Raw genomic sequence first — 19823 nt, 5'->3', positions numbered from 1 at the left:
ACTCTGCTTAACGGGGAATTACATCTCATTACATAACACAACCCATTTTAACCATAAACTAGAAACTTAGTGGTTCTGATATCAACACATTAACTTTGCATGTCCTTACACTTAAGTATTTGAAAAAAATGTTTAAAGAAATTTGGAAAATAAGTAATTAATAACTAATTATATTCTGGGGTATACTGTAATTGAATTTCCTCTGACACAGAGTACAGACTGTCACTGTAGATTGTTCTGATTATAACTTTCAGTGACATTCCTTGCTAAACCTAACAAGTATGTGGTACTGTGGCTGACCAGTGTTGTGTAGTGATGTAGATGTTACTTGTGTGTACTACCCTCCTTTGATATTGTAAACTACACAACAGTGCTTGATCCAGAAGTTTTCTTGCTATATATGTTTGATTTATTTTTTGATGAAAATCAACAAAGCTACACATGCTTGCTGTAGTCATGAGAAAAAATCTAGATCCACCACTGTACAGAAACGATAGTTTGGAAAAATTTCATTTTTAATCTGACCTCTCTTTGAGTATTCTCTATTTCATGACTTTCAAATCTGCTTCATACTTATTGAATAATAGACATATTACAAAACATGTTTACCAATTTGATCCTCCCTAATATGGAAGAAATATTATCCGTTATTTTGTAAATCAATATTGAAATTTCTTTGCAATGCATAATTTCAACATTTACGAGAAAAAAGAAGACTTAGATTACTGTGTTATTTTAAGGTAAGAGGTTGTGAAAAGGAGTATAGCTGGTAGTATCTGATACTTTAGATATTGAAAGTTTTACTCTTGAAAACTAAAAAAAGACACAGATAAAGAATTTAGGTCAACTTAGAACAGATGTCTTAAGTAAGGTTAACCACAACTAAAATTTGGATTGAAGATTTAGAAAAAAAAATGTGTGGAGTTTGCTTTTAGCCAAATAATACTCTAGCTAGTTAATAACTGATTAAGTTTTCATTCTTAAGGTATGTACATGTTTGTGTCTCTTGTGATGCCCTGTTGGGAATCCAGTTATCTTATATCACAAGCAATGCCTGTTTGGAACTTGGTTATCTTACACCTTACAGAGTGTGTGTCAAGTGATGGCCTTTTGGGAAATCACTTATATATTACAGAGAGTGTTTCAAGTGATGCCCTGTTGTGAATCCTGTTTCCTTGTGTCACAAGTATTGCCCTGTTACAAATAATTTCCAGTTGCCCTGAAGAGGTCTTTCAATTCTTTTGCTGGTATGTCATTTCCTTGTCTCACCATAGGTTTTGAGAACAGAGGGATTCCTAGATAGTGATGTCAACCAAGGAGGAATATTCTTAATTTTACAAACAGGCTTGAGATTATTAGTTGCTAAACTCTCTACAAGCGTTGTATTCACCAAACTTCAGTATCTTCCCCCATAGATAAGGATTCCCATTTTTCACCCCAAGAGGATAAAAAATTATAAGTATCTTACAAAGATTATTTCAAATGATCCTTGCTTGGTTTTGTACAATAGTTGTGAAACTAAGATATTTCATTCAGAATACATACTACTATAACCACATGACATTGGGTAGGTTTCCCTGTGTTTATCTTTGGAGACAATTGCACCCTGTGGTTTTAGTAGTATGATGTAATCATATTCATAATAAAATTATTTTGGTTTTACCTTGATTGTACATGTATAATGTCACATCTTCGGATTATATCCCTTCGTCAGAAATATGGTACAATAATTAGAGCTATTTTAGTGACAGTACTTACTTACAAGTGTCTGTATTGTTTAGTTGTCATATCTTTGGTATCTTATCATTTGGTTTAAAGTTATGCGGTTGTTTGTTGCGCTGTTTCATGAGAAATACTCTATCTTCTCTCTGAAATATGAGGTAGGTAAACAGTGTTCCATACAGAGTGATTGTGTTTAATGGCTAGTTTGACAACAACTCACCATTAATCGGTGAATGTGTTTTTTGCCAGTGTATGATTTAGCCACTAACACTCACTCAGCTGTAGACGGCTGTCTGCCATTTAGCAGGTCCTACCAGTCTGGTTGGTTCACTTGTTAGTGGTATATTATCAGTCCTGTCTCATTTTCTGCTTCCTTGCCACTTAAGGGCCAGCCTGGTGCGCCCAGTGGTAGATTAACCTGGGATCAAACTGGACAGACCCAGCTTCCTGCTCAGCAGGGCAACAGAGGCAAGAAACATACTGTCAACTTTGGAGAGTGGGAAAAAGGATTTCAAGATGATAAACGCAAAGATTACAATAAATACCTCAAAATTAAACAGGTAAAGCTTGTGATCATCTCATGTGGGTGATTTTATATAAAGACTGATCTGTATATTTGTTCTTCAATTCCACAGTCATTCATTAGCAGTCATGACAAACTTTTAATTTTTAAGATTCAGGTTTTTAATGATAAAGGTATAAAAGTAAATTCCACATACAAAAACCCAACTTTAAATCTAGAAAAATTTGTAACGGTCTACAGTAGTTGTTTGTGGTCCATGGTATTTGATCAGAGGATGGATGAAGTACACAGTAACAGCATCACCTTACCATGTACTTGTTGGTGTCTAAGCCAAGGATTTCTAAAGTCAGATGGTGATAGATGTAGGGTTGATGGAATGCTGCACAGTTTTCTTCTATTTAGTAATGATGTAAATTATCAAATTATCTAAAGAGGGCTTCATTATAACTGAAATGCTGTTCTCACTGAAACTTTCAGGATATTTCATGAGACCTATGTACAGTTGTGAATTTATCAAAGTACAAATTTTATAAGCTATAACAAAAATAAAAAAAAAAGATTAACAAACAAAGATATGGAATAATGAAGTGGATGAAGAATGAAACAAGTTAAGATGGAACACTTGCATGCTGAATGATGGTTGACCAATTGTAAAATCTGCTTTAGAACCAGGGGCGTGTCCTGAAGAAGGAACCAACACCCCCATTAGAGGGCATGAAATTTGGGGAGTATGAGGAGTTTAAACGAGAAATGGAACCTGACCGCAGGAGACAATACAAGGAGGACTTAGAAAAGGTATGATAAAGTCAACTGTCTAGAATGCCAGCAGACAGACTCTACTTAACCAGAGATTCTGTTTCATCTAGAGAGTATTTTATTGGACAATAGAGAAATATGTTTGAAATCAAACAAGCTACGAGCAAATTAAACATTTATGTGATTACTCCTACACTAAACTTAGCTATCTCAAACTCTAACAAGTCAAAGACATTGTTTAACTTGGAGTTTTATCCAGTCCCAGTCAAATCTTCTCTCATAATCTTAATGGAAAGGTTACATTCCTATTGCTGAATATCGCAGTCAGTTGGTGAAATAACATTCTCCTGATCATTTCATAGCAAAAACGTGAACAAGCTTTGATTAAGATGAAGAGAGACTATCCCAACAAACTCCCTCTTACCAATATCTCACCTCGAAGAGCGGAGGCAACAGATCGCAAGGAATACCAAAGCCAAATCGATGAGAGGAAACAGAAACAGTTCAGTAAGATGTTGGCCCAACAACCAGCAGTGAGAGATGTCCGACCTCAGAACACACAGGTATCTATATAGATTTAAAAATTCAAATTTCCTGCATCAAAATATGTATGTTGGCTGTATAGCTAGAACTAACATGTCACAATTGTTATATTGTACTTAGTGTTATTTGTCCTACAATAAACCAAGGGAAAGAGGGAGGGAAAGTGAGGAGGGAGGGGGAGGGAGATTCAGAGAGGTGCATCACCTTTAGGATTGTACAGAACATTGAAGTAACATGAAACAGCATTTGTGAGAGATAGCATTATTTGTGAGTGATTTACTGAACAGTAATATTCTGAGATTTAGCCAAAACTTCAGAAATATCTATGATTTACAAGAAAAGGTATGGAAACAACATCAATTTCTAAGTGTAACAAAGCAATAATGGCTGTGATCACAGATAATCAATATAGAGATTAAAATTAATGTTATGACAGGATCTTAAGGAATACAGACTTCCATATCGTACAAAAGACATTAGAGACATGAGCTTAAACTAAGCACTTTTACATAACAAACATGCCAAAAATTGATTGATATAGTAAAGACTAGAATTATTACATTGCATCAGTTTTAGGAGTATTTGCCTGTCTCTCATTTCCTAATCTTTTCACCTGAAAATTCCTTTAGCAAAATGCCACTTACCCAATACTAATGAATGTTACATACTAATGTACTATGCCAGCACCACCCACCACGCCCATCTATTCTGTTCCAGCCCCGACGTAGGTCGCCCTCACCAGAATTCAGTGACCCAGGGATGCAGCTCCAGGCTGACCGTATACGAGCAAGGATAAGAGATCTACCTACACGTCCAGAAGAAGTTGAAGAGCTGCAGGTATACGTCAAGGTCATACGATCAATGACTGGGTCAAGGTCAATAAAAACAAGTGACTTATCAGACTACATGGCCTTTGATTGCCTTATGTATTAATATTATATATGTTGTAGGTTTTAGGGACATTGAAAAATCTGTTTCTCTTTTCAGGAAATCATTGAAATGTGGACTTTAAAGTTGATCACATTGCCACAGACAGAGCAAGAAATTTGTCTCTTTTTTTTTTATATGTATACAATACAGAGATTGTGTTCAGATGGACAGTCAGTGTACTGTCAATTGATTCTAATGGCTCTTCAGAGTTATGAGCTATTTAGGGTGAAAGTGTTTGTGAATGGAACTTGGTCATACATGTATTTGGTAGGAAAGTAGGTGTGAAATTCCTGGCTGGAATAGGAGCTTGCAAATCATGGGGTTTTTTTGTGAAGAAAGGTGACAGATTTGTGAATGTGAAAAAAGGTTTACACCCTCAAAATCCAAGAATGCACATCACAATTTTTGCATGTTAAGTCTTTTACAAAGCACTTTGTACATCAATTTCAGGGGATCACATTTATATTCACAAACAAATACACAGTCATGTTATGTTTTGTTCCTTTCCTTTATTTTTTTCTTTCATTTATCCATAATCACTAATGTTGGTGTTGACCAGAAAAATCTGCAAACCATTTCAGAACTGTATCTTTTGATGTCCTGGGGATACTGAATAAGAGAGTTTTCCCCGCTTATGAAGGAGATTTTTCTTACCAATTTTGGCAGAGTCTGTTTGAATGGGAAAGTCAACATAGTGTAATTATTCTCAGAATTACCTGTAAGTAGGTAACTGATGCTTTTTAATTTCTCACAGTTTCAAAACATAAAGAAAAACTCTTCTGTTTTTGTTTGGTAATTCTAATTATGGAAATTGTGAAATTTTAATTTAATTTGAAAAAAAATCTAGTAAAGTCATTGTTGTGTTAAAAATTGTGATTGGATATCTAATGTATTGCATGATTAGCCCTTATATAAAATATCCACCTTATAGAATTGTTTAAAACAGGCCAGCGTAGTTCCAGCAGGACATGAGAAGAAATGTTAAGAAATGGTTTATTTAAATTAAGTACCTTCCTACTCAGACTCTGTTATATCAGGAGCTTTGAAGATTATGACGAGCGAAACTGTAACTGCTGTACATGAAGGCTTCCTTTCTTCTGATTTCTTTTTAACAAAATACTAGTATAACATTTTCAGAGAATTTTGTCTTTTACAAAGAAAACTACATAAGTGATAATATGATTCAAAGTATTCATAATGTTGATATCATCAGTGTAAAAGATCTGGTATAATTTCATTCAATTTAAAACTAAATGGAAAGTAAATACCTTTTTTTTTTGTATGTAATGAGTTGAAAAAAATTAGTTCTCCAGATTGATAAAAAATTTCTGTATTGTATTGTAATTGTGTTGCCAAATTTATAGGTATACATTTATGCATATTTTTTTAAGATGGAAGTATTGGGGTACAACAAAGGTTCCATGTGATATCTGTTTTCTTTTATCAGCGAAGACAACAACAACAAGATGCTCTAAAGAGAGAGTTGGATGATTTTTCACCACGTAATTCATATGAGGAGCGAAGGCCGCCTGTGGACCTCAGTCCTAGACTCGATGACTATGGCCCAGGCTTCTCAGATAGATATCCCCCACCCCAGGAGGACTACAGACAGCAACCACAGGTGAGTTTTAATGTAGTATTACAGAAAACGAAACTTTTTTTCCAGACAAGTTCAGAGACACGTTCAAAGCAGTTTGATGGAAACTCAACACCCCAGAAAGATTACAGAAGAACATGATAATTTGATATTTTCTTTTTAAACTTTTGTTGAATTCACAGGTGGATATGGTGTGTCTCATAATGGGACACTACACAAACACAAGCACCTGTTGCTGTATGACCCCCAGCAGTGGTCAGAGGGAGTAAATATCATCATGTAGAGAATTAGACCTGTGTCAGTGGTCTGTAGTCACTGGGTTAGACCTGGTAGAATCAGTTGTGTACCTATACATTTTCTGGTGTGTGGTATTGTTTTATATATATGATATACAGCAAAACGTAGCAAGCATACATTGCAGGCTTGAAAAACATCATCTACATCATCATGTTCATTTCTCATATAAATCCATGGAAAAGAATAAATGTAATATAGCTAATTTAAGGCAAACTGTTTTATTGCGTTTCATTCAGTCTGAAGTATCTTTAGGTGATATATATACAAAAGTAATCTCGGAATGGAGGGACTTTACTGTTTCCCTGTGCATGGTGCTAGTTTTCAGACAAAGTTTTGCTCGTTACTGCTAACAGAAATCAGATTTTTTCATGGATGTGATTTAGCATGCTAACTAGTCAGATTCGTATCAGGGTCAAGGGTCAAGGCCACAGCCTCATTTTGAAGACAGAAACCAGAATAGGCCCGAACCTCAGACATATGATGAGGATGTGCGGAGACATGTGGAACATCAGCGCCACCTGAAGGAAGAGGCAAAGAGGCGCAGAGAAGTAGAACTTGAAAATGATGAAAATATTAGAAAGCAGCTTGAGATTGTTAAACGACGTCAAGAGTTGGAAGAAAAGAGGAGGATAAAAGAGAAACTTGAAAAAGATACCAGGAGGCAGATGGAGGAGGAGAGACAAAGAGATGCAGAGCGGAGAAAGGAAGAACAGGAAGCAAAAAAACTGATAGCAGCCAGAAGACAACTTGAGGAAGAAGAAAAAAAATTACGTGAGAGAAAACACCAGGAGAGCGTCAAACGACAGATAGAGGATAAGAATAGGCAAGAAGCAGAAGAGAAGAGGAGGCTGAAGCAAGAACAACAACAGGATGAAGGGATGTTTAAGCTGCTGGAGAAGGGGCGGCAGAGGGAGGCTGAAGAGAAACGAAGAAAACAAGAATTTGAGGAAGAACAGTACAGACAGTTAGAGGAGTCAAAGAGATTATTGGAGGAAGGCAGACCATCTACTGTCCATGTCAGGTTCGATGACTATGCAGAGGAGGCAGTCCCAAGGAGACAACGTCCATCCTCTGAGCACATCCCAGGGTATGGAGCTCATGAAGAGCGGCAGCTGGAACAGAGGAGGAGAACTAAGGTACATAGGACTGCCACTGATGTGGGTGAAAGGTGTGACATTAATGTGGGTTAATGTAGTAGGATAGAAGTGTGATGTGGTAATACATTTATGACAGAAAGCTAGGTCAACATCAGAACAATTATAAATACATATTAGTGCCATGCAGACCTATAGAGATGATCTTTCAGGGTTATCAGGAAGTTTTGAATTTATTTGCTTAAAGTCCTATCAACAGCTAGGAACTTTTAAACAAAATGGCTTTATAAGGAAAAGCCAGTAATTTGTCTGTATGTACATGTATTACCAGCACCTGGGACTCTATATACCGAGTCAAATTAGGCAGAATGTCAGAGGTGTCTTCTTAACAGCTTATTAACATTTGTGTCATGGCTTTTAACATTGTCTGTGTGTTACAGTGTTCACCTGTTGTAGGGACGAATATCTTCGGCCGTGTGTTATGTAATAAGTGACTTAAATCATGCTGCTGTTTATATATGTCTAGCATTATCATGTAAAGGTCATATAACAGTGAAATGTTGGCTATATGCCTAAAATTGATTACCTACCTTGATTTCTATACAGGTGAGAGATTTTTATAGTTGACATGTATTGTGAAAATCCTTATCAATGAATGATTGATTTGTACTGTCGGGATTGGTTTCAAGTAATTATGGATTGCTATTTCTTGTGAAAAGATAAAATTTGATTGAACTGTACAATTCTGCTCTGTATGTATTTGGATTTAAAAAGAAAAGAAATTGATTAATGATGTTGTAATCATTTTGTTGTGTTTCTTAAAAAGACAACAGAGGAACATCGGAAAGATAAGATTGTTGTTGAAGAAGGTGTTAGCCTACCAATATCTAGTCATAAACAACGAAAGAAAAAGTTGATGGAGGAGAGAAATCAAGAATATAATGCTATTCTGGCACAGGTATTCCTGCACTGTGAATGACTTTGTGTGTATGGTGATGACCTGGCCTATTATCTTTGTGTATAGTGGGGATAGTTTGTTTTGTTAGACTCGTTTAAAGTTGTATTGTTAATATGCAGAACAACCATGATGCAGTTTTAAGATTTCCACAAAGGTTCAGTAAACTAGAGAATATTTTTTATAGCTAACTTATGAAATAATTTTACACTTTTTAAAACAGGATGACAGGGGTCCAATAGATTTTAGTTTTTGCTGCTACACATATCTTTATTCAGAATTAGTGCATGCTCAGTAATAATTTTATTTTCTTTCTATTATTTAATTTTTGCAATTTTGTAGTTGATACCAATGGAAATAAAGAAATGATAGCTTAAACGATTTGTCACATGCGTATGATATGTGTTGATATTAATCTGCTTTTTGGAATTTTTAAAATTACAGTTATTTTCATCATAGATATGAAAAAGTTTTATTATTCAATCATTTGCATTTTGTAAATTAGGCAAGTTTTAAAATTTACCAAATTTATGTACAAATGCTACCACCAGGACAATAAAAAGGACAGAACCAAACAAGAATATTCAGGGGAGGGGTTGAGTCTGCGCGTCTCAGACTCGGGTCACAAACAGCGAAAAAAACAGCTTGAGGAGGAGAGAAATAAAGAGTATAATGAATTGGTCGCCCAGGTACTTCAGCACTTTCAAAGTTTTTTTTTTTTCATTTTTAATTAAGTGTTTTTTCTCGATAGATCTTGTTTTCAAGGCAAAATTCAAATATGATATTAAAACTTATTCATTACTTAGCTCTATGTGAGTCCCATACCAATCCTTGCAATATTCATTATTGTTCTCAAGTTTGTATTATTGTTACAAGGAAACAATATGAAAAAGAAAACAATCAGACATGAAAGCAAAATTAATTAGTTTGAGATATCACACGCTCGGGCCACAAGCAGAAGTGGAAAACACATAGAGAAGGAGGAACTCGGACAATGTCATAAAATGGTGGCCAAGGCACAGTCCTGATTTTACTTCTTGAAAACTAAAATGAAACAGAAATGGTTTTCAGTTTGAGTTTTATATTGTAGGGGATAGAAAAAGTAGAATTGTAGAATTGGTAATTATGACAGATTTTTTTGTGGTCATATCTGAAATTACACTCATACAGAGTAAAAAACAGGTAGATAGGGAAGTGGTCTTATCAGGGCAAGGGGTTAGTCTGTATATATCAGTCTGGTTCTAAACAGAAAAAAAACAGGAGGAGGAGGAAGGAAACAGATTATAAAGTAATGATAGCTCAGCTTTAAAAACACAATTTAGATTTCTAGAAATTTTCTATTTTTCTCTGAAAATTCTCTTTTTTTAAAGAAATATTGACATTTTTTCTGTACATGTATCGCCACTTACTTTTTTACAATATAATATTTGCCATTGATATGAGATTTTAACGTAACAATTTTTGATACATGTAGCTAGCTGTTATTCGATTTTGTTTTTCTGTTAATTAAACGTTAATTTATGCTAATTTGTAGGGCAATTTGAAATGAAAAAAAAACCACACAGGTATTACCAATTTGATAATTGTAAAATGTGGTATAGAATAGTAATTCTACCCACATAGCAGAAGAGTTTACCTGCTCTCCAAGTATTTTCAAATAATTATTACTTTTTTTTTGTTCATTATCAAGAAAAAAATCTGATTTTCATACATAGGACACAAAGCAAACCAGAAAGAAACCTGAAACATTAGGTGAGAGGGTGAGTCTAGGTATATCAGACTCGGGTCATCAACAGAGGAGAAAATTACTGGAGCAGGAAAGAAACAGAGAATATAATGAAATAGTTGTAAAGGTATAAATGCACATTTTAGACTTAATATAATTTTTTTGTGACAAACAGTTGTATATTTTTGTTATAAATTGGTAGTTATTATAAATGTATTTGTGTAAAATGATATGTTGAAACAAAGCTTTGTATTACAAATTAGATCACCTTCTAATGTTGAAGCATATTACATATATGTATCCTTCAGTTCTTTAAAAAAATTGTATATCTTTTTTTAAACAAATTACACACATTTTTAAATAGAATTTAAAGCAAGCCAGTAAAGAAACCAATTTATCAGGGGAGGGGGCCAGTCTGCGTATCTCGGACTCGGGTCACAAACAACGGAAAAAACATTTGGAGGAGGAGAGGAACAAAGAGTATAATGCAATGGTCACCCAGGTACATACGCACATTTTTGTGTTTCTAGATGTTCATTCTGTGACAAGGTGTCATGTTTTTTGTTGTAGACTACAAAATTGTAAAATGTTACAGGATTAGATTTTGTCATGACACTGTCAGATAAATATCTTATCATATTGCAAACTATATTTTGTAATATTGTTGAAGCATATTACATACATTAACAAATCAGTTATGTGTAAAGTAGTATATTTTTTAAGATAATTACACTCCTCATTGAATAGAATATAAAGCAAGTCAGAAAAGAAAGCTATTTATCAGAGGAGAGGACAAGTCTCTGTATCAGGGACTCTAGTCACAAACATAAAAAAAAACCCAAAGAAGACAGAAATATAACACAACAGTCACCAGTAGCAAATCCTCAGTATAAGTTTTACTTTGATGATGAAACATCTTATCCCTAAATATCTTTTGTGTAAAGTTTTTGTGTGATTTTGCAACAAGTTCAAATTATATATTATGATATTTTTCTTTAAAGATAGATGACAGTTGTGTGTAAAGATGTACATTTGTATAAGGAGACACAAAGATAAATTTTGAAATATAAGTAGTCATTTTAATCATCAACTACTTACATGAATAGGGCATGAAGCAGGCCAATAAGAAAACCAGTTTATCAGGGGAGGGGGTCAGTCTACGTATCTCAGACTCGGGTCACAAACAAAGGAAAAAACAGTTGGAGGAGGAGAGGAACAAAGAGTATAATGAAATGGTTGACCAGGTAGATTTGCACATTTTAATGTTGGTATTTTCATGTTGTTCTTTATCATTAAGTTTTTTGTAATTTTATTTGGCTGGGTATTGTTAAGTTATGTGCTGGTAATTTTATTTCATTTTCAGTTGAAATAGTGGTTTACAAAAAAGAATTATACACAATATACAGAAAAAGGAAGTTGTTGCTATTTTCAGCCTCTTTAAAATTCAATATTCTAGCTTAAACTTCAATCAAAAAAGAAAGATGGCGATGATTTGGTAGGGGAAGGTATAAGTTTACCTCTGTCCGACCGTGAAAGTCAACGCCAGCAGCTTAAAGAGGCGGTGAAGAAAGAATACAATGAAATGATTGTTCAGGTATATACCTAGTCCTTAAGGTCCACTCATTTTAGAACACTGACCAAGATAAACCAGAAAAGAAAAAGGATAATCTACAATTAGGGATATCAGGCAGATGTGGGTCAAATTTTAGCTCCAGTTCAATGTACAAGTTATATTACTTGTAAAAAGAAAACAAAAATATTTTCTTATTGAATGAGTTTAAATCTTTTTAGTTTTTAGTCATTTCTTTAATTTGAAAGTTGAAGGAAATATGTTTCAGTCTTGTAACATTTTTTTGAAATGTTTATAAAATATGAATGTGATTTGTACCAGGGAAATAGTTTGTGTACCCATAAAATAGCAGAAAATCAGAAGATGAGACAATGTAAACAGAGTAACGTCTGCAAACAGATGTCATGCCTCTATTGTAGCAAGGTAACAACACATTAGACAAGGACAAAAGCATTTTACAAGGGGAGGCAATTAGTCTACCTTTGTCTGCCCATGAGGAGAAGCGTCGTCAGATGATAAAAGAAAGACAAGAACAGTACAAGGATTTGTTGGCACAGGTACTTGTTACACTAGTCAATGTACCATTGTACCACTCAAGTGTGGATGTAGAATGTATTATATAGTACCTGGACAATTCATTTATTATTTTTAATCATATGTAGATTATTTCAAAACTTTAATGCTCCTTTTATATAACTATTAATTGTTACATGACAGAAAGTCTTTATGTTTTTCTTAAGATAAGTTTCAGACCTCCATTTGTTATCTTTATTAAAATCCTAGTTTAAGAGACAGCCAAACAAGAGGTCCAATATTGAAGGCGAAGACAAAGATCTGTCGTTTAATGACCATACAGACCAGCATAAAAATTTACCACAGGAAAGTACAGGAAACAGCATAGAAACAATCACAAAGGTACACCACAGCATACTCTGTAGTCATAGTCACCAATAGTGTTGTTTTCTTTTTTAATATTCTTCAGTTTAGCTTATGCCATTAAGAAATAAAATCTGAAATATTTATATACAATGTATGCAAGGTTACCTTGTCCCTTGCTTTGTTACCATGTCAAATAATGAAATTATTTTCAATTCTTGATTTTTCTGCAGTCTTAGTTTAAGCAGATAATTTTACAGAAATGTAATATTTGTAGAAAGATTCGAGACAAGATTTATTTACTATATTTTTTTAATCAATTATTCTGGTGATTTTGTGGATAAACATAGCTCAATGAATTTACCTTCACTAACTTTAACACTTCGTAGATATATGAATTCGAGGATTAAGAATAACAAGAAATCTGAAAATAAATCTTTTTAATTTAGGATTTTACAGTATATGGACATATGTATCAACATATTTATACCATACATTACTTATTTCATTGAATTGAAAACCTTGTAGAAAAATTCGGAGAAATCTGGTCGTAATCCTCTTGAAGGGGAGGCCATAAGTCTACCTATATCTGGTCATGAGAAGGAGCGGCGACGATTGATGGAGGAGAGACGTCGCGAATACAATGAAATGATTGGCCAGGTATCTGGCTTCTGTCTGATCTTATATTTAATTTCTAACTGTCTTTAGTTTTCCTATTGTCAGCATATCATGTAAACAATTTTGATTTGTATACAAGTGATCATATTACAGAATACATATAAACATTTAGTATTATATGGAAAATAGCAAGACTGATTTTTTGAAGTACCGAAATAATATGTGTCTTGTATCCAAGATACCGGTATTTTAAAATAAATTTCTTAAAACTAGAAAAAGAATCCTATCAGATTATAACAAAATAAACATGACTACAATATTTCGATTTGTGTGTAAAAGATTTCATCTAAAATTCAACTCTAAACCTCTTTTAGCTTAAATCGAAAAATCCAAACAGAAAAGGAACAGAGTCTACTTTTGTCCCAGGAGAGCTTGATACAAGAGACAATAAAGTCATGTCTGACCCAAAGCAAAGAGACTTTACTCAGGTACCAAACTGTTGACAGTCATTGATGTCTCCCAGATCTCCTGCTGTGTTCTTACTTTTACAACAACAGGCATTTTTGAACAAAAAACATTTATTCATCTTTCCTTTTTACGTAAGCATAATTTAAAAAAACATCGGATTTAATTATATGGAAAAAAAATTCACTGCTTTAAATCCTATCTATATGATCTGTAACCATTTACAGAATAGACTTGTTTTTATTCTGTAGCAATATGATAGTGAACATCAAGGAAGGGGGACAACTGCTTTTGAGAAAAAGCTCCAAGAACTATATAAAACACTTGAGGTATACCTGTCAATATTTAGTTTTAACGTACATTAGTATCTTTTTCCCTTACACATATGTTTAGAAAATGTGTACACTGTCATAGTAAGTTAAATTTTATGAACATTGTTTGTATATCAATTTTTTTTAACAATATGTTTGTATTAGCTAAAGATAGATTTTAACTTTCACATAAAGTTAGATTTAATGAATATTTATATACATTTGATACAAAAATGTACTTTTTTTTACAGTTTGTATTTCTTGTTATTGTAGTTAGTATTTATTACCATAGTGAGACACATTGTATATATTTACGTGTCATCCTACATGTAATGGACATCATAGTAGTAAATAATTTGTATGACATGTAGGAAGTGTTTAATATTATCCAGTATAGTGTTGTAATCTTTAACACAGGTATATATATATAGTGTTATATTTGTTTCCTTGCACTTTTTATTTTGCTTATGGTTTGATTGTCAGATAGATTTTCATGTTTTAAATTAGTTTCATTTTTACAATTTAATGAAGTTTATTTGTACTACAGCACATTATATAAGTGCACACTTTAATCATGTAGTTAGAATTATACAGAAACCTTTTTGTGTGACAGATGTTAATAAAGTGGAGAATGCCACCTGTACCATTTTGTAACTTATGATTTGATACATGAGGAACTACAATCATTGTGTATGAAGAGATTTTACAATCCTTGGTCTGTCTATCATCCCAAGGATGCGTCGATATAGATATGTATATCATAGTTAATATAATGTTTTCTTAAAACACTGATTTAATGATAGGTTTTCACTGCAAACACAGAAATGTGTAAGGTTTTCACTGCAAACACAGAAATGTGTAATGATGTATTTAATATTGATAAGAATGACTGCCTTTTGTCTAATATGAACATACTCTGATTGGAAATTAACAAATTATGTAAGCTGGTTTTTGATGGTGATGATCTTAATATGTTTTTTGAGTGTTTTTATTGAAATAGATTTATTTACTTACCCATTACTATTGCATTCCAGCTTTTACTTACATGAAAACATTTTACAGATATATCTGTGTTCCATTTTCATTGTTCACTTCACTCATTTCATCCATTCCCAGCAATTTTGACATGAACAAAACTTCTAAAAAATGCTTGCTTTTTAATCTAGACTGAAGATAATTGAAAGTCGTACCTGAAACAACAGTTCTCAGTACATATATAACAATACAGTCTGAAGATGATATCAAATTTTACCTGAAGTTGTTTACCTTGTTACTGTAAACAAACCTACCTGAAGCTTATTGTATAATTTCTTTTCTATTTTGTTTTAAAGATTTCTGAACACATTTATTCATAACTGTTTCAGGTTGTTCAAGTAAGGATCTTACACATTCGTTATAGATATAACATGGAGGAGGAATAATGTCTTCTCTGTATTAACTTTTTACTGAAACGATTTTTTGATTTATGTCAAGGTCATGAAATGTCTGAAGACAGAAATGTGAGGAGATTACAGAAATATGATAATAAAAAGATTGTGTTTAGAAGACTTCTATCTTAAACTTTAGGCTTTTAAGAAACCAGTGCCTATTGAGTATTTAAGTTAAGGAATTTTATTAACTGAAAAGTTCGATTATAGTGAGTTCTACCCTTGTTTGGCTACAGCCTGACCCCTATCCCCGGGACCTGGCCCGTCCTGAGCTGCTTGAATCCCTACCTCAAGGCCAGTATGAGGTGGAGAGAGAGCGTGTTGATTTTGACCGTCAACGCCAGAATGAGGAAATGTTATCCAAGGTAGATAACTCTTGTGATGTTTTGAAGCTAACAACATTATAGACTAGTAAAGCTAACGGTTCTATACACACCTTCCCTTTTTATATCACGTGTGTTTCTATTCCTATATAAATATTATACACTAGCCACCATGTTTGTCTATATACTGCCTGTGGCATCCTACCCTTGAAAACTAACATTTACCTTTAGCAACCATTCTCAGTTACCTCCCTATGTTCAAGTAAGATGACATGCCCACTGACTCATTTTTTTGCAAATATTCCTTTAAAAGATTGACCAGACTACAGGTATATTTTTGTTATTGCTTAAGTCATGCTATTTAAATCTGAAAGTACATAATAATGGTTCTTCCATTATGGAAAAATGATTTCTTCAAGTAATTTTGTTTTAAGTAAATCCTAACACCCAAAATTATAGGCTGGAGGAGAAAGTAGTCGGGATTGAAATATATTTTTTATGATCTTTACTTAAAGAATGATGTAGTAGAGAGGATGAGGTTTGTCAACCAGGTGAGACTTGTTTGTGATAAAGTGTTGTTATCATCAGCTTGCCAGCTTGTACTGATATACTGATTTTACATAATATTATACTGTATCGCATTTAATTTCTGTGAGTTCTTCATTTTTGCTTCATTGGCTTTTCTTTGGATAATAAATGAACCCCAGTGGAACTTCATGCTGAAATTATAAACCTCTGCAGTGTTAAGGTATAAGTTGTTAAAAACAGCACCATATTATATATGTGTAATCAGGTACTGATACATCTAGATATGTTTCTGGAGAAAGAAAGCTAAATACTGAACTCACAGACATTAATTGATAACCATAGACATTCTTTCTGCTCTTTAAGGTGATTGGTTCTTATACTAATACACTGTATTTACCTGTGATAACTACCTGTGTATGGCCCAATAATTACCCGGACAAGCTTGCTGGTGTGGTACATTCAGCTGATCTAGGTTAGAACTGGGTGACCGATGAAGCGTTAAACTGTTAAGTAGGATGATCATTTTTATAGGGTATTGGATAGTACAAATGGGTATGTCATGGATCTGTCAGGATAACACACATAAGTTGAGTTGTTTTGAGGTTACATATATATAATACAGTGGTGTTGTGAGAGTGCTTGTTTGAGGCTACAAATTTTATGTCACGTAATTTTATAGCTGAACATCAATTACATCGTGTAATTACTTGATTACATATAACAGCTCGAGGAGAACCGCATATTTCTAAATAGAATGTACCACCCCTGGAGAGAAAACCCCACACGACAGACACTCAAGGACGCTGTGCCTGTACATATAGTATCCACCAATAACTCTGGGGAGTGTAACGATAATGTCACACCTGATGATAACGAGGTGGAACAGGTAGAGGAAGAACAGGTAGACATGCACGATACTGCATGTATAGCCCTAATATATCTAGTTATCATTGTACACTATCCAGTGGTCATGTAGGTCATGGTCAACAGAGTTATGTCCCTTTTATAATTATGTACCTTTTTGGTATATTGATTAATAGAAGTTGATGCCTTGAATAGAATATTACTGCCAATTCATTTTTCAAAACAGATGACTTTGTCAATTGATTTGTGTTCCTTTAAATTCAAATTCAAAATTTGTTCTAAGTTTTATTTTTGACATAAGGGATAGTAATATACAGTGCGGAATCTAGCTGTTTTCCAGGGCCTACTAATCATGTTCAACTAATGCATGGAACAATTTTGATGACATTTGAATTCTTTTCTCTTTAGTCTAATCCTTGAATCATTGACTAAAATAAATTTTATGTACTAATGTACTGTTGTATTCTAATTTATCCTTACTTCTTTGCAGTTGATTATTGTACTAATTTGTGTAAAAATGGTTATCTGCTATAGAAGAAGCCTTCATACTGAATTTACTTACACAACATTGTGTATGCTGATACCATACATGTTTTATATCATTTCATGTACATTTTTGTTGAGATGGAATCATCACTTTGCTTGGTTTTTTAGACAATATTTATGTTCATTTAATGTTCACATTCGTTTCAGTTAATGCTGCACTGATACCCATGAGATATAAATGTTTGTATTGAATCTCTGTTTTATTAAGTTACTATTTCTGGTGAAGCACAGAGGTTGTTTCCACGCCTGGTTTATTTTTTAATGTGATACACATGGTATTATACTTCTGTTTTTTGGATACTCACCGAGGATTATCTAAAGATCAGACTACATACATACATTATGTGTATCTGGTATTTATTTTGGTTTGTGATGCACTATTTATGTTTGTACATGTTTAAGATTCTTAAAGAAAGTAATATGAAAATGGAAATTTCCACAGATTTTAGATATTTCCTCTTTTGCAAATAGTCATGAATATATCCACTGTTTGCTTGCAGAAACAGAATACAGGGAGAAGGTTGAAAAGAGAGAAGGATGAGGGACGCCCTATCACTCCTGGTGGTCTCCTGAATAAACTAGGGGTAGAACAACAGCAGCGTAGCAACAAACTGAACGATGAACGGAAGAAAGAATACAACCAGCTCCTAACAGAGGTAAGACTTCTTAGAGTATTCAGTACTAAAGATGGAGTTGGTGTGCACACCAGAGAGTCGAGAAAGGATGGAGGTACTGTTGAATGTGACCTTAAATAAGACCACATATTAGGGCATTACTTATGTACAGATACTGGTATGCAGAGTCTGAAACATGAATCCAATTCTACAATTAACATGGTAGATAGCAGTGACCTACTTTCAACCCAGTTTGCTTAAAAAAAAGTCTTGATACTTTAGTTATGGTACATTTGCTATAAGCAATGCCATGCATATCTGTACAGTGACAATATAGGTGATATAGAAACTTATTTTTAATCATCACCTGATTGTCGTCGTGAGTTATGCATACAACCTACTGATCCACCTGTTATTTCAGCAAGCAGAGGCTATACTTGACATGACCAAATCATATGCAGAAGCCTACGAAACTACAAGATCAGAGGTAAAGGGGGATAACCCCCTGTGTGGCTAATACCTCACTGTGTACCATAGTATGCTATACTTAAACAGTAAAGCTAAGATGGATCAGTCACATTTAAAACAGCCTAGTGTCCTATACTTCATCAGTAGAGCTAAGGTGAAACAGTTAGATTTACAAATAAGTTAGAAAGCTATATTTCATCAGTCAAGCTAAGAATGAACAGTCAGATTTACAAACATGCTGATGTCCTATACTTCATCAGTAGAGCTAAGGTGAAACAGTCAGATTTACAAACATGCTGGTGTCCTATACTTCATCAGTAGAGCTAAGGTGAAACAGTCAGATTTACAAATAAATTAGAAAGCAATATTTCATCAGTAGAACTAAGGATGCACAGTTAAGAGTTTCAAATAAGTTAGAAAGCTGTATTTCATCAGTAAAACGAATAATGAAAAGTCAGATTTACTAATAAGCTAGTAAGTTATGTTGTTTGGGATAGTGAGGGTTGAACGGCCAGATTTACAAATAAGCTAGTAAGTTATGTTGTTTGGGATAGTGAGGGTTGAATGGCCAGATTTACAAATAAGCTAGTAAGTTATGTTGTTTGGGATAGTGAGGGTTGAACGGCCAGATTTACAAAGAAGCTAGTAAGTTATGTTGTTTGGGATAGTGAGGGTTGAATGGCCAGATTTACAAATAAGCTAGTAAGTTATGTTGTTTGGGATAGTATGGGTTGTTACGGCCAGATTTACAAATAAGCTATATGTTATGTTAAGTTAGTTTGAGATATATGGTTTGTTACAGATTTACAAATAAGCTATATGTAAGTTATGTTGTTTGAGATATATGGGTTGTTACAGGAGTTTCCTGAGCTATATGGGTTGTTACAGGTGTTTCCTGAGCTATATGGGTTGTTACAGGTGTTTCCTGAGCTATATGGGTTGTTACAGGTGTTTCCTGAGCTATATGGGTTGTTACAGGTGTTTCCTGAGCTATATGGGTTGTTACAGGTGTTTCCTGAGCTATATGGGTTGTTACAGGTGTTTCCTGAGCTATATGGGATGTTACAGGT

General features: G+C 33.8%; 1 protein-coding gene across 3 annotated transcripts in view; it reads left to right on the top strand.

Annotated features, from left to right (window-relative positions):
* Nucleotides 1-2986: 2986 nt before the first annotated feature.
* The window catches only part of LOC132552423 (centrosome and spindle pole-associated protein 1-like), an 83477-nt gene continuing 66640 nt past the window's right edge, over nt 2987-19823 (top strand). For all 3 annotated transcript variants that reach the window (XM_060216595.1, XM_060216594.1, XM_060216593.1), the window contains exons 1-5: nt 2987-3040; nt 3364-3564; nt 4262-4381; nt 5922-6095; nt 18172-18327. In XM_060216595.1, the coding sequence (XP_060072578.1) occupies nt 2996-3040; nt 3364-3564; nt 4262-4381; nt 5922-6095; nt 18172-18327 (696 nt within the window). In that variant the 5' untranslated portion in view covers nt 2987-2995. The remainder of the gene's footprint in view (nt 3041-3363; nt 3565-4261; nt 4382-5921; nt 6096-18171; nt 18328-19823) is intronic.

Source organism: Ylistrum balloti, unplaced genomic scaffold (assembly GCF_031769215.1).
Source record: "Ylistrum balloti isolate Yb309-2 unplaced genomic scaffold, AGI_CSIRO_Ybal_v1 Utg370248, whole genome shotgun sequence".
Lineage (NCBI taxonomy): Eukaryota > Metazoa > Mollusca > Bivalvia > Pectinida > Pectinidae > Ylistrum > Ylistrum balloti.
Note: the sequence above shows the minus strand (reverse complement) of the source record. Positions and strands in the feature narration are given on the sequence as shown.